This window comes from Bombyx mori, chromosome 26 (genome assembly GCF_030269925.1).
Source record: "Bombyx mori chromosome 26, ASM3026992v2".
Taxonomy (NCBI): Eukaryota; Metazoa; Arthropoda; class Insecta; order Lepidoptera; family Bombycidae; genus Bombyx; species Bombyx mori.
In genome coordinates, this window is record NC_085132.1 from 4,556,855 (window position 1) to 4,578,596 (window position 21,742).

At 37.9% G+C, this 21,742-nt stretch overlaps 2 protein-coding genes across 2 annotated transcripts; both read left to right on the forward strand.

The window, feature by feature from the left end:
* The first annotated feature begins 776 nt into the window (after positions 1-776).
* On the forward strand, positions 777-16,163 carry LOC101738822 (odorant receptor 85b). The gene is given in 12 exon segments (XM_021352497.3): positions 777-862; positions 2,263-2,420; positions 7,584-7,736; positions 8,364-8,375; positions 8,378-8,542; positions 9,519-9,671; positions 11,138-11,264; positions 12,395-12,491; positions 13,310-13,411; positions 14,143-14,231; positions 15,074-15,140; positions 16,042-16,163. Coding segments are annotated over 12 exon segments (1,239 nt in total). The 5' UTR covers positions 777-803; the 3' UTR covers positions 16,099-16,163.
* A 1,225-nt stretch (positions 16,164-17,388) lies between these two features.
* On the forward strand, positions 17,389-21,493 carry LOC101738953 (protein BCCIP homolog). Its single transcript, XM_038020596.2, has 7 exons — positions 17,389-17,966; positions 18,560-18,686; positions 18,881-19,008; positions 19,418-19,554; positions 20,266-20,402; positions 20,897-21,039; positions 21,337-21,493. Exons 1-7 carry the CDS (start codon positions 17,850-17,852, stop codon positions 21,406-21,408), a joined length of 861 nt encoding a protein of 286 aa, XP_037876524.1. The 5' UTR covers positions 17,389-17,849; the 3' UTR covers positions 21,409-21,493.
* Positions 21,494-21,742: the final 249 nt, after the last annotated feature.

The window sequence follows — 21,742 nt, forward strand, 5'->3', positions numbered from 1 at the left end:
TATATGAATAGCTATGCTTCATGCCATTATTCGATTATATGACGCGTTTCAGATTCAAAACCAGCGGGAGAATATGATTGTTTTTATTTTTTTCTGAAAGGAATACTTTCAGGACAGAATTTCATAATACAATCGATAAGTCGATTTCGTGTCCCAATGGTTCATAAATGTACTCATGATGAGTTCGCCTTCCAATTATCTATCTCATCTATTACTTTTATCGTTCTACGCGACAGACATTTCTTTTTATTACAACAAAACATATGTACATATTATATTAATGCGTGAAGCAGAAACTTTATACCCCTTTTTACGAAAATTGCGCGGACGGAGGAGAATGAAATTTCTCACACTTATAGAGAATATAGAGAAGGAGTGCAGAATGTTAATTTTTTTTTTTAATTATGCATAAAAATACATAAAATCAATAAAGAAAACATTACACACACTACCATGTATTTGACACAACACATACACACACATATAATCTCTATTTATTGTCAAACTTTTGTTAATGTTGAAAGCATAGACCTATATAGTAACTTCAGTGGTTGAAAGTCTGTGACCAAATTGAGAATAGATTAATATTATTTGTCGGTAGTGTAGTCTTGGCGAAATCTGTGATTATAGAAGTACAATCGTATTTGCCAATAGCACCTTAACGATGACCAAACTTATAATTTCAATTAATTATAGTCGAATTTCGACTGCAGAGGGACCACTAGTATATATAAATGTTTAAATGAATTTATTGGGATCAGGTGTACAAAGTGGAAGATTACAATGCAACATTCACAATTCCGATGGCCGTGCTCAAATTGGTTGGACTGCGAGTTACGAAAAACGACTCGAAGTACACGAGGTGCGTTCGCGGTCTTCAATAAAAAATTGCTCGCGTCTTTCTTGGTTTCATTTTTCACATACACATATCTAGAATATTAACTTCGTCTGAGGTACGTATCTTATACCTTTAAACGAGCAAATCTTGTATATTAATATATATTATGTAGGTATATAATCTGAATCTCGAAAACGGCTCCAACGATTTTCATAAAATTTAGTATACAGGGGACTTCGGGGGCGATAAATCGATCTAGCTACGATTTATTTTCAAAAAATGTTGTTTTATTTGAGTTTTCAATAATCAACTCTTCCCGGCATCTATTGGCGAATAATAATACTATTTTTCTTAATTGAAGGCAACTAACCGCTTTAAGGACACAACAAGATGGCGTTATAAAAAAATCATCTAGTATTTATTATGACAGGTTTTTTGTTGCCTTCTTCACGGTAGAGCGTTATGTGCCAAAAACTCGAAGTAGCTGGGTTTCAGCTGGTTCGCGGTCTTCAACAAAAAAATCGCTCGCGTTTTTCTTATTTTCATTTTTCACATACACATATCTATAGGCCTATGTCCAGCAGTGGGCAGATAAAGGCTGATGATGATGATGATGATTATGATATCTAGAATGTTAACTTCGTCTGAGGTACGTATATTTATTATGACAAGATTTTTTGTTGTCTACTTCACGGTAGAACGTTATGTGCCAAAAATTCGAAGTTGCTGGGTTTCTCGAACCTGCGCTCATAAGACTCACTTCAACATTCTATTCATTAATATAGTTTTATCTGAGGCTATGAACTTAATAATGAACACTGTATTTTTATTGTTTGCAACAATAAATTAACATCGGAACATTGTTTTTCACAACTGCAGATTTAGCTATTACGTATAAACGATAGTATACTAGTGGCTCTACTATACTATGCTATACTTCGTCTCTTAGAAGCAAAATACCTTTTTTTTTGTTGCTTAGATATGTGGACGAGCTCACAGCCCACCTGGTGTTAAGTGGTTACTAGAGCCCATAGACATCTACAACGTAAATGCGCCACCCACCTTAAGATATAAGTTCTAAGGTCTCAGTATAGTTACAACGGCTGCCCCACCCTTCAAACCGAAACGAATTACTGCTTCACGGCAGAACTAGGCAGGGTGGTGGTACCTACCCGCGCGGACTCACAAGAGGTCCTACCGCCAGTGTTATCTGAGGCTATCAACTTATTAATGAGTGATGATATTGTATGTTATGTATTTTTTTATTGTTTGCAACAATAAATGAACATCGGAACATAGTTTTCATAACTGCAGATTTATTTATTACGTATAAACTAATAAATATAAATAACTAATTAAATATCTCCTAAAACCGATACGATTTTCTTTTCGATATTCATTTCGCGTTTTCCGTATTGAAACAGATTGTTCTGGAACATATTCTATTGGTTCGAATTCGGAAATCTCTTTATTGTGACCTGGCTGGAGCTGATCAACATGGTACAAACGGCTAGTGGGGGCTCCTTTCAGGACGCCGTCGAAATATTTAGGATGATGCCGTGCGTGGGATATCTGCTGCTCGGTAAGAACACATAGTTTGTAAAGAGAATGAACCCAAAGCCGCAATGGAAATAAAACGTTAAAAGCATATGCTGATTTTTTTAATTACTAGTTTTATATTTTACTATTAAATATTTCGTGAACCTGATGTCGTCGTGTCCTATTAGATATTGCTCGGCATACACCTAGCCGCGTTAAAAAGAGAGGTGTCTTATATAATTTTTCAATGTTACATTTTTTTCAGTCTAGCTTGAAACCGCCTTTCAAGAATCGTGTAACTAATTCAACCCCGCAAAATAATTTTCGCAATCACTGATGACAATGATTATTAAAATCCCGCATGGCTAGAGGTTACCATCCTGCCTATTTTTGTCACTAAGGAGAAATGCCTTCAAGTTAGAGGAGTAGGGCATTACACGAAATATCTAAAGATTTAGATCCCATGGCTTACGGTGGGTAGCGACATTTACATTGTGATGCCCATAGGCTCCAATAGTCGTTTCCCATCAGGTGGGCGATGAGCTTGTCCATCTCTCTATTGCCATGAAAAAAAATCATACTGTGCAAGACTTCGCGGATACATAAGACAAATAACCACAAAATCGATCTAGCGCCATCATAATTCAAAGTTTTATTTGACACAACTTAATCACGAACGCATACAGTGCGCACACATACATAGTAAAACGACACACAGCTTCAAGTATCCAAATCGTAATCCCTTCGCAAAAGCGCTGCACTACGACGATAGGAGGAAACATTAGAGGTGACCCGAATTCCGCATTATTATGTATAATGTGGCACTCTGTGACCTGTTGTGACCTCATACGATTTCATTTTTATGCACGTGCTCTCGATTTTGTAACATTTAAAAAGTTATCTAAAAATACACTGCAAAAATAATAATAAATAAATAAAAAGCCCTTTATTCCATGCAATTACATTTTTTTTTTTTAGGATAATTATTTTATATGCGTGCACACTTCTCAGCTAAAGGCCTCCTCCAAAGATTTTCATTTTGTTTTGTCTCTGGCGACATAAATCCAGTGTGGTCCAGCAACTTTTCTAATGTCGTCCTCCCAACGCATGTACGGTCTGCCGACGCGCCGCTTGCCCCGTGGACCGTCCCATGCAGTTACATTAGATGTCCATCTCCCAGCCCCGAGTCGTGCTACGTGGCCAGCCCACTTAAACTTCAATCTTCGAGGATATTTGAGAGCGTCCACTGTTTTGGTTATGCTTCATATCTTTGTATGACGGACGGAAAAATAATAATGAAACTGTAAATAGATCTTAATTTTGACACGATAACCCAAATAAAGAGTGTACCTAATATTTGAGTTAACAAAATATGTATGTGACGGCGTTAACAATATTTCTAATAAACATCACGTGCAACAGGCGTGACTCACACAAGCCGGGTGCGCCGGCCGTGTCGTTCCACTCGTGCAACAGAAGTGACTCATAAGCCAGCTGCGCCGGCTAGTATAAAAAGGCGGTGCGTGCCTTGCGAAAAATCACGTCATCTCGGATCCTCCTGATCCACTAACGGTGCTTTTAGGTACTTCAAGCACCGGTCACCGTTCTCGTCGAACCCGTCGCTTGCGACGAAGGGCTCGACGAGTAAATTAACTCTCAGACACAGCCCACTGAGTTTCTCGCCGGATCTTCTCAGTGGGTCGCGTTTCCGATCCGGTGGTAGATTCTGCGAAGCACGACTCTTGCTAGGGTTCGTGTTAGCAACATCGTCAGGTTTGAGCCCCGTGAGCTCACCTACTAAAGTTAAGGCTACGCTGAAATAGCCGCTAGGGCTATCAGCTTAGGTAGGAAAAAAAAAAAAAAAAAAAAAAATGCGAAAAACATTCGTTGGACTGCGCTTGCCTGGTGCACTTACTATATCCTTGTTACGTTGTGTGATTCAGTGACTGTTGTACGTACTGGTTAAAGTTGGACAAGTGTTAAAGTGAATTGTTAAGATAACATATTGTTGATTAAATCAGGAACCAAAAAGTGACATCGTTTTACTTGGTGTTCAACAAGATAATGTCTACCCTCAAGCTTACATCAGAAGTGAGATCAGGACTCTACTCTCACTGGCGTGACGTGTTTGAACATGTTCGAAGTACAGCAAAAAAAAACATGATGCAGATCAGAATACTAGTAGTGGTACGCCACAAGAGCGTGAATGCAGCATACGTAAGTCGTGTAATAACGTCTCTGTTACCTCGATGGAAGATCTGAGCCACGAAGAAATCGTCACATCTTACGTTCTGGCTCATGTTGCCCAGTTTGACTGTCGACTTCATCACATGGAATTTACTAACGGAAATACAACACGTAACAAACTATTGCAAGAAATTAAGGCAAGTGCAAATCTAAAGTGAAACTTCGATCGCAACGATCGCAATAATGGATCTGTCATGACGAGTGGGTAGTTCCGACACGAATCGTTTTTAAGCCAATGACTACTGCTAGAGTTACATGGCACTAGTACAGTAAACCAGGACATGAGACTGTGAATTGTCGCTGAAATTTTAGAATCTACTCGATTCAATACCAATAACACTACACGTTCGATGACTTCGGGCTCCAGCAAGCAAGCAAACAAGAAAGCAAGCAAGTTTCCGTGGGGAAGAAAAATTGACACATCTGAAGTCGTCGTGACCTGTAAGATAAGACGTCCGGTGCGTTCGTGTCTGGCGATGCGGCGGTGTTCGGGTTCCGCTGGCGGATGCAGGTTTTTCCGGTGAAGTGCGTGCTTGTGCGTGCTTGACAAGTGTTCGCGGTTGGCTTCCTCAGTGTGGGAGTAACATCGTGTAGCCGGAGGTGAGACTTCCGCGGTCGCGGCCCACCCAGTCCCCGAGAACCGGGCAGATCGCCTCGACGGTACGGAGGCCGGCCGACGGGTCCGCCACACGACGAGACCACGCCTCCAGCACGGACTGCCGATATTGGAGCCCCCGCGCTCCGGCTGCACTTGCGCTAGGGCGCGCCGCCTCGTAGGAGACTGTGAGCCTGCAAAACCTGAACAACCTCCTCATCCGTGGGCGCCCGGCTCTCGCCTGCAAGTCGGCTGTTACGTGTGCGGTGATGCGAGCCATGTAGCTTCTGGGTGTTCCATGCGCTACAAGAAGAAAAACGACACTGCTCCAGGTGCTGTGGCAGGTCCAACCAGAGACGTCAACGTGTGTTCCAGAGCTTCAGTGTGTTACAGATAAGTGGTTTTGGCTCCCCCTTTATGTTCCATTCAGGGTCAGAATGTAGTCTTATAAAACAAAGCCATAGTAATTTATTCAATGGTAAGCGGTTTCATGAACAAGTCACCGTAGTCACCCTAGACACGTCCTTACGGATCCATCAGATCCAATAACTCTTGCATTAGATACCTTCATCTCTAACACTAGGAGCAGGCTGAGGAACCCCAGTAATCGTACTCGTCGAACTCGACAAAGAGGTCGACGTGCAACCTAACCCATGCATCAGCCCACTGAGTTTCTCGCCGGATCTTCTCAGTGGGTCGCGATTCCGATCCGGTAGTAGATTCATTCGCGAAGCAATTGCTCTTGAGTTGTTAGGTCTCCTGCGGAGGCGCTCGGGTAGTTGTTAGCAAATCCCACCCCTCTTGGCTGAGCCTTTGCTCGCCCACCCGTCCTGGTGAAGCGGGAAAGGCCTCCGGACCACCAGTAATCTTTCAATCACCTGCAGTTTTGGAAAACGATAGGTATAAGTTGAGACATGTAAATGGTTCTAGTGTACAAAGTTTCCCATGAAAACTTACGCGAAGTACCTCGAGGCCCGTCAGGCCTACTAGAAATTTCTGAAAATTATAGTGACGATGACGTGACGGCGTACACAGATGGGTTAATTAATCTTGTTCATGAAACTGATCTTAATGATGACGACTCTATCACTGACAATAGAAGCGACATTTTTGTCCGCAAATAGCGATACAGCAAACATAGTCTGTGGGTAGTGATACAATGTCTGTAAGCTCAGGCACCTCAGGTGCAGGTGTTGGAAATGTAGAAAACGATGGTCGGTCTCGCACTATTTCTGAAGAAATTCCGTATAAATGTTCTGGTTTAAGAAATGTTTTAACAAACGCTACCGTACACGCAGATTAAAAAAAAAAAAGAAAAAAAAAAAGAGAATTGTATGTGGCTAGAGAGATGTTAATCCGGACTAGCAAAAAAAAAAGAGAAAAAAAAGTGTGAAGTCATTGAAGGGTCTGTCCGGTCCAATGGCTTGGCTATAGGGATTTTCATCCAGATTAGCCACAACAATTAGCTACAGGGATTGCGATCCGGTCTAGCATTATCCGGTCCAGTTCGAAAAACTGAAGGGATAACAATTCCGATTTAAGTTAAAAGGGACATACTTACATACCTGAAGAGATTTAAATGAACTGGCCCAGGTATGTAAGCAGTCAGTATTTATAGCCAGTATAGGATTTTCTGAAGAATTATGCGAACCGAACCGTATTAGATTGTTAATATCATAGACCACGTTTTAAGTTGCATCCGTTAATGTCAGGATGAACGAATACGCTTATTGTCTACAGAACAACCATAAAAAGGCGCACGAGGACGAGCGCATGTCAGTATGGCCGTGACGGCGTTAACAATATTTCTAATAAACATCACGTGCAACAGGCGTGACTCACACAAGCCGGGTGCGCCGGCCGTGTCGTTCCACTCGTGCAACAGAAGTGACTCATAAGCCAGCTGCGCCGGCTAGTATAAAAAGGCGGTGCGTGCCTTGCGAAAAACATTCGTTGGACTGCGCTTGCCTGGTGCACTTACTATATCCTTGTTACGTTGTGTGATTCAGTGACTGTTGTACGTACTGGTTAAAGTTGGACAAGTGTTAAAGTGAATTGTTAAGATAACATATTGTTGATTAAATCAGGAACCAAAAAGTGACATCGTTTTACTTGGTGTTCAACAAGATAATGTCTACCCTCAAGCTTACATATGTATTTCTTCGTTTTCAAATCATAAATGTTTGAAACGGTTTTCATGTTTTGCGTACGATTATAATCCTTACATTTCAATTGAAACTGGGTCTACTTTACATTCCTTTTTTTTTGCCAGCCAAAAAGGCTTTTCATCATTACGTTTGTTATTAAAACTTGTATTATCTAATCAATATTCTTTACGAAACCGACTTGAGTATAATTTTTCAGCTATGGCCAAATCCTACAAGATAGTGTATTATCGTCCGATCTATGAGAATTTGATTTATGAGCTACGGGATATGTGGCCGAAGGGCTGCGTTGCCGACGAAGAACATGCAATCATCTGTACAGCCCTCAAACAACTCAATTATGTCGTGCAGGGTAACAATTACGATTTTTTTACATAATGTTTATTTTAAAATCACAATTTTTTTTCAAAATAATCAATCGTATTTTATGCATTCATCTAAATATAAAGTTGATTTATTTGAATACAATGAAGTCATAAAAAAATGGTGCGCGTGCAACTTGGTGCACGTAAAAGAAGTGAAACTTCTTTTGCGGTGTATAGTATTAACGTATTTAATTAATGATTAGTCAATTTAGTGTGGTGGCATCCAAATATCCCACGACTCCAAACGCAGTAGTCAGGGACGCTAACTATTGCATTAGCGAGTTAGTCGTGGACCGTGGCATCAATGAATAATATTATATCGAGGAGTTAAACTTAACGATTAAAATTAGCATTTAAAGATTATAATTTGGAAATCATAACAAAAAACTTCTTGAACTATTAAAATGGGGTAAACTTAATTGAAGTCAAATTAAAAACATCGAATTGTTCAGACTGATATCAAATAAAGCGGACATTTAATTACAAAGATAATTGTCGCGTATTAAGCGTAATGTCGCTAAAACCAGTTAACCTTTCATCTCTCGATATAGTATTTATTTTATAATATTGTAATGACCCCTCTATATAGTATTTATAATATGGAGCTTATTTAGGTTACTACTGGTGCACAACGCCCTACTAGTAATATTCCTGTCGCCGCCATTCGTGGAGATCATCAAACAGGTCGCTGGTTGGGACGTTCCTCTGATCCTGCCCTTCTTCTACTGGTTTCCCTTCGACCCGTTCCAGCGAATCTACTACGAAACGATTCTTATCTTTCAAACTTGGCACGGTATTAACATTTTCACAGCATCATTTTTAAACTAACTAGACACTAATCTGAAATTACTTTAATACTGTTACGCGCTGGAGTTTGGGATAAATAAATGTTCCACCAAAGTATAACTTAAAATTGTATTAGCAATTAAAACACTTCATAAACTGATGATGATGATGAGACTGACTACGTGCCATCTCTGCAACGCTTTTGTAGTCGATACGACATCCCTAGATTTATCGAGTACATTCTGGGCAAGTCGAGTAGCTTCGATGGGTGTTTCCCCTATTTGACAATAGATGACGTTCTACTTCTCGAGCTTTTTGCTTTGATATTCGTCTCGGCTATTCGGCGATAGATGGAGTTACTCTTACCGACGTAACAATAATATACTAAACATACGCTATTCATGCCATTAAAAAAATATGTCATTCGGTACGTGTACAAAGAACGTTTAGTGCTTAGAAGAGCCTGTATACATCACGACGTTATATCTGACAGCAACGAGGTGCAAGTCTCAACCGTATAACTACTGACCCACCAACAAGCTCAAACACAGGAATACTTCGCTGCAGAAATATACAAGATGATCGTAGCTTTACTGTACGACTACATGTACATCTACTGATGTAGTAGTTTTACTGGTAGTAAGACCTCTTGTGAGTCCGCACGGGCAGGTACCACCACCCCGCCTATTTCTGCTGTGAAGCAGTAATGCGTTTCGGTTTGAAGGGTGGGGCAGCCGCTGTAACTATACTGAGACCTTAGAACTTACATCTCAAGGTGGGTGACGCATTTACGTTGTAGATGTGTATGGGCTTCAGTAGCCACTTAACATCAGGTGGACTGTGAGCTCATCCACCTATCTAAGCAATAAAAAATAAATAAAAAATCTACCATGGTTAATTATGTTTTGGTTTGAAATTCCCTATATTTTTTCTCTGTCATAAAGAATATGTACTCAAAGATAAATTACCGTTGACATTTCCAGGGCTAATTACAATCTGGTTTATGCTGTGCGGAGATTTACTGTTCTGTATATTCTTGAGCCATATTTCGACGCAGTTCGACTTACTGGCAGTGAGGATCAAGAGAATGGTATATGTGCCTGTTGATAAACAGCTAATTGAAGAATACCCTTTGGGTGAGTATCAACGGAGCTAATTAATTGACTAAAGTCAAGCGATCCCTCACGGTGCATTGTAATTGGAACACAGGCGGTCGGAGCTTCTATTATTCTAATTAAAAAACTAAAGTTTCACCATTTTTTCCTGCATTAACCCGCAATCTATAACTATTATACTGAGATCTAAGAACTTATATCTCAAGGTGGGTGACGCATTTACGTTGTAGATGTCTATGGGCTCCAGTAACCACTTAACACCAGGTGGGCTGTGAGCTCGTCCACGCATCAAAGCAATAAATAAATAAAAATTAAAACCTAAATATAGTGTTTGACTTTATGGTCATGAAGTAACGCGCGGGACGTCTTCTAACTTAGCATTAGTTTCTCGGAATCCCCAATGTATTACTATACTACAAGATTAAGTATAAAATTGAGGCATGGAGTCTCAATTATAATATAGAATAACCGCTGTCTCGTCAGCCGTGTGAGGTGGTACCTAACCACGCGGCTTACAAGATGCCCCACCCACCAGTTACTTTATCGTACATGTCATTCGTGGACATGAGCCAAGTGCGTGTTTCATTATGAAAATTAGTAACCGCCTGTAGGATTTGAATAATGGTATGGTCGCATCGCTCGGTATTAGTAGGTGCTAGGACTAGTAGTACCAGGACTACGTAATCACTTAGACCAGTGGTCGGCAAACTTATTAGCCAAAGAGCCAAATATGCAAATTAAAACGCCTTAAAAAATTGAGAGCCAAATCTGTTTGTAAATTTAGTAAACATTTATTATTGCAAATCCAACAAAAGAAGTCGCAAGATATAAAAAAAAGTATTTATCTATTTAAAAGATATTCTCAGTGGGTCGCGTTTCCGATCCGGTCGTAGATTCTGCGAAGCACTGCTCTTGCTAGGGCCATTGTCAGCAACACCTCCGGTTTGAGCCCCGTGAGCTCACCTACACGTCAAGGAGAAGCTGAAATAGTCCCTCAAGACTATCAGCATAGGTAGGGAAAAAAAATCGACAGCCCGACAATCCCGAGACTGATGTATAAATAGATGCCATGGGGACATTTGTGATTCCTACACCTTTTAAAACCTCACCTTCGCTCGGCTTACCTTTTCAGTATTAAGCCTATAAGCGATAAATAATGGAACTGTAGCGAGTTACCAATTACTCGCAGACGACTAACCGTAGCTAGCTCCACATCGTATGACATCTACGTGATAGCTTCTGACGTTTTTGTACCGGCCAATATTATTGTCAATTCGTTTTTGTATATAAGTGCGTGTTGTGATTACTTTCACCCAGTGTGCTTTTTAATATTGACCTGACCAATACAAGTAATAAAAACCTCGCCATGGTTTGTCTTCCGCACTGCTTCACCTCAGATCTGTTTTGAATATTATTTACCAAACGGAAAACTGCAACCTAACTTACATCATAATATTTCGCTATGGGTAAAACTTTTTTTGTTTAAGGGGAATATAGCCGAAATTTCTTGGTAAAAGAAAAGAGTGCTATTGACTCGTACACTGAAAAACAATGGGAAGAAAGATTTCAGAACGAAGTTACTGAAATTGTTCTGCGACACCGGGCTTTAATTAGGTATATTATATTTAGACTAATTAAATTAAACGATTATCGTATTAACACAGAAGTTTAAAATCATAATCAGATGATTATGATTTTAAACTTCCAAAGCAGCCGCAAGCCGATAGTATCAGAATATTTTTGTTTTTTTATCGCATAGATAGGTGGACGAGCTCTCTGCCCGCCTGCTGTGGTCACCGGAGCCCAAACATCATACACGCAAATGCACCTGCCTTGAGATATGAGTTCTAAGGTCTCAGTATAGTTACAACGGCTGCCCCACCCTTCAAACCGAAACACATTACTGCTTCACGGCAGAAATAGGCGGGGCGGTGGTACATACCCATGCGACCTCAAAAGAGGTCCGTCCTGGCACCAGAAAATTTATATCAATTTATTTACTTATTTATATAAAACAAGTACACGTAATTAAGCAGTTACGTAAGGTTGTAAGCCTGGCACGAGATAGACCGACGACCTCTTGAAGATCGCGGGAATTCTCTGGATGCGACAGACCGATCGCTGTGGCGTGGAAGGGAAGGTCTATGGACAGCGGTGGTCGTCTGTGGGCTGTCAGATAGATATATAGGAATGAAGCATAGTGTGTGAGCGGTCGGTTCATTCTTTGTCGGTCATTTCATGTATGTCTTTCAAGAAAGCATTGAAAAGAATGACCACTGCCAGTCACATTCGTCCTCGTTCCATTTCTTTTCTTTTGTCTCTTTTTGAATTACCTGTCAAGTCTCGGTCTTAGTCTATGTCTAGTCGATGTAGGTCGTATGTCCTGTGTTTTTTTTTGTTGTTTAGATGGGTGGACGAGCTCACAGCCCACCTGGTGTTAAGTGATTACTGGAGCCCATAGACATACACAACGTAAATGCGCCACCCACCTTGAGATATAAGTTCTAAGGTCTCAAGTATAGTTACAACGGCTGCCCCACCCTTCAAACCGAAACGCATTACTGCTTCACGGCAGAAATAGGCAGGGCGGTGGTACCTACCCGCGCGGAATCACAACAGGTCCTACCACCAGTAGGTAGTATGTCTAGTCTTTGTAGGTCGTATGCCCCGTCAAAGAGGTTGCACACCACGACGGTGTGTATATGCGACATCTAATGGTAACCTGTGCCAATATTATTTTTCAGATTATCCGGAGACGTCGAGGAGCTATTCAGTTTTGCTTTGCTAGTCAATTTCTTTAATAGCTCTATAATAATTTGTTTCTGTGGATTCTGCTGCGTTGTAAGTGGTAATCTTAGTAATAATAGGTCTAGACTGCAACCTTAACAATCTGATACTACTAACTGTGGATATATTTCATACGAATCTGAAACTTGGTTAAACTGGAAAGTGTGGAACATCAAGAAAAAAATTCAAGTTAATTAGGAATAAATTGAAAATAGAATTTGGCCACTTTTGATAATTCAGTCTTTTGGGGCTTAGTTGTTACCGGAGTTGTAACTTTGGTCGACCATAAACAGTCTTAATTTCAATGCAATAAAGGTCATCTTTCAAGCTTATCCTCAGTATTATGTACTTTAATTGTCTTGTCCTATATTTCTATAAAATCACAATATAAATTTAAAAACAGCAACGACATATTGACACCGAACGTCACTAGAACTAGGATCGAATTTAAATAAATACATAATTTAGATCTTATCACCAGTACTTGACAGTTTAATTTTGTCTAAAGACTCTGTTTTAAGTAAAATCTATAATTACACTAGCGGACCCGACAGACGTAGTCCTGCATACACAAAATGAATGAAATGAATGAATGAATTCATACACAAAAAATAATTCAAGTCGATTCAGCCGTTTAGTTGTAGTATAGATAAATAACCTAGATACCGGCTGCAGCGCTATCTGCCGGGCTGATTTGTGAATCTAAGCCGTCCAGGGCATCATCCAAACATATAAAAACTCATTAAAATCGGTCCAGCCGTTTAGGAGGAGTTCAGTGACATACACACGCACAGAAGAATTTTATTAATAAAGATAATAATTGTGGAATTGCAATAAACTAAAATACTAACGATGGTGACGTTTATATGTAGATCGTTGAAAAATGGAACGAAATGATTTACAAATCGTTCTTGACGACCGCTCTGTCACAAACATGGCTGCTCTGCTGGTACGGGCAAAGACTTCTTGAATCAGTAAGTACTTAATTTTGTTGCTAATGAATCTTATATGGTTATACGTATATCACAATATATAAATAGTATTTGATTTAAACCTAATAAAATAAAGACGAGAACCCGCCGTGGCCTAAAAGATAAGACGCCTGGTGTACTCGTATCGAGCGATGCAACAGTATCGGTGTTCGAATCTCGCAGGCAGATACTAATTTTTCTAATGAATTCTTCTAATGAAATACGTACTTAACTCATGTTCACGAATTACTTCCACGACGAAGGAATAATATCGTGTAATAAAAATCAAATACGCAAATTTCGAATTTACGTAATTACGTAATTGAGACATAAACCTCAAGCCTCCAGGTGAGTGACGGTATTTATGTTTTGATGTCCATATACTTCGGCAACCAACATGTTCCTGAGCTACTCTACCCGCCTAGTGCAATAAAGGAAAACTTGTATTTTTTCTTCCTTTTTTTCCTACCTATGCTGATAGCCTTAAGAGGCTATTTCAGCTTCGCCCTAACATATAAGTGAGCTCACGGGGCTCAAACCGGAGTGTTGCTAACACTGGCCCTAGCAAGAGTAGTGTAGAATCTACCACCGTATCGGAAACGCTACCCACTGAGAAGATCTGGCGAGAAACTCAGTGGGCTGTGTCTGTGGGTTAATTCGCTCGTCGAGCCCTTCGTCGCAAGCGACGGGTTCGACGAGGACCGTGACCGGGTTTTTTCCTCATTTCGAAACAGAGTGAAGGAGTCTCCGATGCGTTATACAACAGTGGCTGGTACAATGTTTCGAAGAAAATAAAAGGTTCCATTCTAATCATGCTTCACAGGTAAATAATGTGATTAACACTTCATTTTATTACATTACACTCTTACATTATTTTGTTTGTTGCTTAGATGAGTGGACGAGCTCACAGCCCACCTCGTGTTAAGCAGTTACTGGACCCCATATACATCTACAATGTAAATGCGCCACCCATCTTGAGATATAAGTTCTAAGGTCTCAAGTATAGTTACAACGGCTGCCCTACCCTTCAAACCGAAACGCATTACTGCTTCACGGCAGAAATAGGCAGGGTGGTGGTACCTACCCGTGCGGACTCACCTAAGGTTCTACCATCAGTAATTACGCAACTTATAATTTTGCAGGTTTGATTTTTATTACACGATGCTATTCCTTCACCGTGGAAGTCAATCGTGACCGCTATAATCGTTGTATCGCCCTCGAAGGCAACTACTTAATATAATTTTGAAAATAAAATCATATTCTAACAAAAAAAAACATTTTTCTATGCTAGCCTACGAACTTTTCAGTCTGTTTATTATTCCTATGGATTCCTTATTCGCTTCTTTTTTTGAGGTTACACCGTAATTATTTTTCGAAACAAATTCTTAATTAAAACAACTTTTTCGGTTTCATCTCGCGTTTATTATTGTTTTTTTTATTATTACATACGTTTGAAATACTTTGCGTGATCTGGGACGACTAGACATAATGAGAATAAGCCGTAAAAATCGTTTTAATTAAACTTTCCATTATTCGAATTTTATATAAAAAAAATTTAAGAAATAAAAATTTTTTTTAAGAAATAAATTAATTTACCTATTTACAATGTTATGGTTACGACTCATTAAAATCAATGAAGTAAAAAATAAACACCTTTTTTCATAGAGCACAAAAAGAAGTCCACGTCACTACGTATGGGTTCTCTGTGATCTCTTTGTCGAGCTATACTACGGTAATTATCGTTTTCTTTGACGACGTATCATCAGACACAGACTCTTTTCTTCATTTAATTATTTTAAAATATATGGTAAAATATTGGTTTTCCAAATACAAAGGAGATAGCTAAGATGATGATACCGGCATCTCGTTTTTACCATCGCACCGCCCGCCACCGGAGTAGAGTTCATCCATACTACCTGGAGCCACTGCGGTCATCCACAGTGCGTTTCCAGAGGTCTTTTTTGCCACGTACCATCCGGCTATGGAATGAGCTCCCCTCCACGGTGTTTCCCGAGCGCTATGACATATCCTTCTTCAAACAAGGCTTGTGGAGAGTATTAAGCGGTAGGCAGCGGCTTGGCTCTGCCCCTGGCATTGCTGAAGTCCATGGGCGACGGTAACCACTCACCATCAGGTGGGCCGTATGCTAGTCTGCCTACAAGGGCAATAAAAAAAAAAAAAGAAAAAAAAGAAAAGAAAAGCTAAAGCGTTCTTTTGCAGTATTGAAAAAAAAACCAGGTTTCTCTTATCGTTTACTTTACAGTATTTTCTCACAAACGTTATGTAACTTGTCTTATCCCCGAGTTTATGGCCCACCGTGTGTTCAATGGTTACCGTAGCCAGCTGTTAACAGAGACAGTACTCTAATATAGATCTACCCTCAAGTAGTAGCTAATTTAGTCTTAAAAACATGAATACTAAAGCTGAGAAAAAAGGTAGCTCGATGGTACGTATTCGTGAATAACAATCGAATTAAGCACGGGTCAGGAGAAAAAAATGCAAACTATATATTTATAGTTGAGCGTAATGAATAACCTATGTAAAAACGTATTTAGCTTACGTAGCTTTTAATAAACGAACCATCAACTTTCTCAATGATGTTATATTGATTTTCTCTTTGTTTCCACTTTCAGATTATCAAAACATCGTGGTCGTATTTTACGCTTTTATTGAATATTTACAAACAGTAAATAATTTCAGCACGAAAGCACAATATTCATAGTTACATTTCAATATATAATTTTCAAAATAAAAATAGATATTTTTTTTATTTCAATATGAGTATTTACTCTGTGTTTTCAAATAATTCAATATCAAATTTGGGTTACCAATAAAAAATACTGAATCCCATAAACATGACGAATTCAATCCCAGGATCACCTTGAGCCAAGAAGTCGACCAATTTCCATGCAATTAAATACATTAAAATTTATACAAGTAAACAACAGTATTGGCCTGTCCGACATAATTTGTAATTTTACAGTTATGTAAGACGTTTCTAAAACATTATTTAAATTGTTTAGGACGTAGGTAAACCTAGTTGAATCACAGTTGAATCTATTGACCTTCCATGATCTTAAAAATGGTGCTATTTTATTTCTGCATTGGGGGCATAACCTCCTACGAGAGGCGCGCGACGTATATGGGACTGGACGGTCCGTAGATATTAAGACAAGACTGCGGGCTCAAGATTGGTATATAAGGCCCTATTAACTTAGAGACTCCCCTGCACACTCGCCGAAGCGTCCGATCCCCCCGTTCGTGAAAGGCTGACGCAGGGCATGGAAGGGTCCCCAGTCCACCCTGCGTACGATCGCCGGGATCCACTCCAGTCTGCGACTCCGACACGACGACCGCACGACAGGATTTCACACTGGTTGGCGGGACAGCTTCCCGGGGCGGAGTTTAGTTGTGACACCTGTTAGTGGGTACATCCCTATTAAGAAGTGTGAGCTGTAGCACAACACTAGTATTTTTTTAATGTCAGTGGTTAGAAGAGTAGGTAGCATAAAAACACTATGGTCTCACGAAAATGTATAACAGTAAAAACAGTAGTGTCTTTAATAAATAATATTAATAAAAGGTTAGTTTCTCTCATCTGAGCATTTCTATATCCTTCAACACCCGGGTTCAGGTCCCCTACTGATCGGTGGACAGCGGCGAATACCGTTTCACTGGGTCTCCCTGTACCCCCGCCAACTTACCCCGTCACTTAGTAAGGTGGTTTAATAATTTGGTTATTCATTAATATATATATAAAATTTGCTCGAACAACAATATTTTCTTTTATTAATTTAACTAAATGTAGTTTTGTTTATTTTAAATGAAAACAACGCCTAAAAACGTAAATAACAGTTTATATTGCGTTTGCGTTTCGATATTTTTGGTCAAAAAATCTATCCAATGATTAATGGATCTCAGATCGCTTTCCTAGGCCGCCCGACCGCTCTCGTTAAATCACAAAGCTTAATACACTTAATGTCACCCAGCGACCTGTATACCTACCTATTTAGTGTTTCTTCAAGTTTAAATGTGTGATAACAGTGGTTTATGATGAATTGTTTAGTTATCTGTGAAAGTGCACAAATTTGGGAAAATAGAACAAAGCCGCTGGACGTAACTTCTCTGGGTCCTCCAAAAAGTCCTCTGGAAAATTTTCAGTAAATGGCTAGGCACCGTTTTACTGATATTATATTTCATTCCATTTCATTTAATTTCACTACTTATTTTTCATAAAAAAGATATATTATATTATAATAAAAGAATAAGCTGTATGGCATAATACTTTTGCCTTTCCAGTTGGATCAATAGAACTACTACTGTCATACAGCTAACAAAACCTTTCATTAAAAATAAGTGAATAAAAGTGCATTAATCTCATTTCATTTTCAACTTGTATAATATTTCTTTAATAACCTCCTCGTTTGTTTATTTTGCTAAAATGCCTAATAAAAAGAACAAGGAAATTGACACAAACAGCGAAAGCGAAAAGGAACAAGATTCAGGCAGCGAAAAAGATTCTGATTTTGATTCAGACGGCAACTATGTCGGTGAAAAAGTAAGCAAAACCATAACCTACAAAACACATGGCTCTTTGTTTCAATTAATCGTGTAATTAAATACAATCAACTAGATTATGTAAAATGGATAAATAAACTTAATGAAAATAAATGAGATTAGTACACAAATACTTTCTTGCAGATGCCCAGTAAACTTACAAATAAACTCAAATCATGTAATCACTATATTAAAGCATATGGCGTATTTTACTGCAGCATGTAACAGCAAAGCGGTTTCCAGTGACAAATGCTTTTCCCCACCCTTTTTCCAAACCAAATTGTGAAATTCAAAATTACTGAAAATTAAATTAAGATCGATGCCTCCAATGAACACTACTATAACTCCAAATTCGTAGGTTTACAAGAGGAGAGTTTAAACGAAAAAAGTTGATAAATATATCTGCAATAATAAAGATTTTATGGTTTTTTCTTGTGTAACTAGTTGATTTACTCTTGCTTCGAACCCCATTAATAATGAATATGTAATACTTTTAAAATAGTGAAGCGATTTGCGTGAAAAACGAAAATTTCAAAATTTTGAGTTAGAGTAGTGTTCATTGGAGGCATCGAGATATTCTTTTGCTATTTTCAGGAGCTACAGGCTGATTTCGAAGGACGTAACCCAGAAGATAGTGACTTCCACGGTATTAAGCAGCTACTGAGGCAACTGTTTCTGAAATCAAATGTTGACCTTGGAGGGCTAGCCCAAATTATTATATGTAAGACTTTTGTGACTTAATACAGAGCTTGTCAAATTACCAGAAAACTCTGTACCTATTCAATTCTAACCAAGAAAAAAAATTGCTTGTAAAATTTTAATTGTACTGGCTATAAAGTTTGAATTGTTTTTAAAAATAGTGAATAATCAATTGGATCATACAATTTATAATTTTACACTACTTTTTTTTGTCAGCACAAAATTACATAGGCAGTGTTGTGAAGCAATGTTTGGATGATGGTCAAGAGGATGACGATGATGAGGACGATGGTAGTGATGGAGTTTTTGGAGTAACTACAGTAGTGAATATTACTAAAAGAAAAGTAAGATTAATACAATGTTTTTATATTAAACATTTCAACTAACTTTAAAAAGTGATATTTACTCCTTAATAAAAGTTAATTTGAAATCAATTAAACAAATTTTTGTTGAGTTCCCAAACTATCAATATGTTTCAACTAAAATACCAATGAATAAAAAACTAACATGGGAAAAAAAACATTGAGAGGTAAAATGCTATTTGGTTTAAGCGACAATTTGCTTAATATGTGACATTTATATATATTTTTTTCCAAAGTTTAATCTCTAAATGGCTCTCCTGTAAAGTTGAAAAATGTCATTTAAACCAAATAGCCTTTCCTTATGTAGTGTACTTCTATTCTTTTGATATGTAAATATTCTTCTCTATATGTAGTGTTCTATCTAATTAATATAGTTCACTGACTATTTCAGAATGAACCCAGTGTGGCACAGATCAGAGAATTGCTTACAAAACTATCTCAGGAGAATGCAGATCCCAGAACCAAAGAATTAATTAAATATATTCTGGCTGATGATTCTCAGCATACTGGCCTAGTTATTAATGAAAGGTAAAAATTTTGGAGTATTCAGAATTTCATTGTTTTTTTTCTATAGACTAGATGATGACCGAGCTTTGCTCTTTTTTTTTTTTTATAATGCCATCTTGTTGTGTATTTAAAGCGGTTAGTTGCCCTCAATTAAGAAAAATAAGTTTGATTATCTGCCAATAGATGTGGGGAATAGTCATAAAGTTGATTATTGAAAACACGAATAAAAAAACATTTTCTGAAAATAAATCGTAGCTAGATCGATTTATCGCCCCCGAAATCCCCTGTATACTAAATTTTATGAAAATCGTTGTAGCCGTTTCCGAGATTCAGATTATATATATACAAGAATTGCTCGTTTAAAGGTATAAGATAAGGTAAGATATTTAATTCCCAAAACTTTTGATTCACTCAAGTGACTGTAACTATGAAGTGTCCCATGTTTTTTAGTTTTGAAAGCCATTACAATTAAGACTATCCTCATGTCCCATGATATAAGTAAGTTGTATATAGTATGATTTATTCTAATGCCTAACTACCTACACTGGGCAACCCACTAGCTTAACTGGCTGTATACAGATATATATGTATAAAATACTTATGTTTTATTTGTGTGAATATCTTATTGTCTCCAGAACTTCTGGAGAAATGGAGAAAATTATAATTGGGACTTTTAAAGTAGAAATGTTTAGTTTTTTTGCTACTTTTAAAAATAATTATTTTCTTTTCCAGAATACTAAACATTCCTGCAGCGATTAGCGTACCATTATTTGCATCACTACAGACTGAACTTGAGAAAGCTCATAGGAAAAATATGCTATACAACTTTAAATACCTTATTTGGATCAGTAAAACTTACACTACTGGAGGTTGGTTAGATTTTTCATTTTAGCACTCAAGACTAGCAACAAATTTTTTTTTATTGCTTAGTTCGGTGGACTAACTCATAGCTAAATCCACACAGCTCAAAACATATTTTTCTCTTTCTTGTTTATATTAATTTTTTGGTATTGAAACTACACATTTTAACTACAGTAAAAGCTCCTTACTGGCGCTTCCCGTTTTTACTATTCACGGATTAAAACAATGCGACTGATTTACTATGTTCGCAGCTAATGATGTTTTTGTTCATAGAACTAATCGGTATATCAGTACATACACATGGATAAAAAGGATTCCAATATGTAGGCATCCAACTGAATATTCTTTGTAAACGTGCTTTTCCATATTCACAGTTTCTCTATTCGCGCAATATTTACGGAACATATACCCCAACTTTAAATGAGATGATAATAATGAGAATTTACTGTATTTCACTTTTTACTTTTATTTACTCATATACTTTATTACTTATCTGAAATAGAGTCATCAGAAGTGCTTTTTGCAAATCAAGAAGAGAAGTCTTTAGTAAGCGAAGCAATTGCTAGTTTTGATGTAGATGTAACCGACCAAGCTGACTTATCACAATGGGATTATGAAGGAGGAGCACTTACTCCTTGTCGAAAGGTAAATTTCAATAATGCTGGATATTTTGTAGATTATTTACAATACGTTCTGGCCTAATAAATAGCACATGCAATAGTTAAGATAATTTATACTCGAAGTTATTAATATTTTAATAATAATGTAAGATGTCTTAAGATGGATGTCAGTATTCAATATGACTCATCTATTTGCATATAAACATATTCTACACTTAAATTATAAACTCCCAAAAGGTTAAAGGCAGTTGAATATTATTGAAATGGAAATACAGTTTTAATAAAACCCGATTTTTGTCTAAATTCGAATCTTTTGTTGCAGATTTTACTATTTGAAGGTATCAAGTTTGGTTATCTCATCGATCTGATGAAGGCAGAAGTTGAAAGCATGTAATGTTTCTTTTCAATGGAATATTATATTCACGCCATGTAATATGTTTGATACATATTTATATTTAAAAAATTAAATTTAAGCCAAACGATTAGTTTTAATTTCTTTTATCATTAATATTTTCTTCTTTTTTGTTTTATCTGGTAATATGTTGTTACTGAAACTATAGGAAAAAGTGAATATGCAAAAACAGCCCGATGTGAAGGTCCCAGTTTCGCTCACCTTAGATCCAATAACACTTGGGTTCTTACTGGTAAAAACGTACAGGATGTTAGTGAAAGAAATGGTTTAATAGGAAATTTAAAGGGCTTGCTTCACTAGTCTCAACCGTAATGAA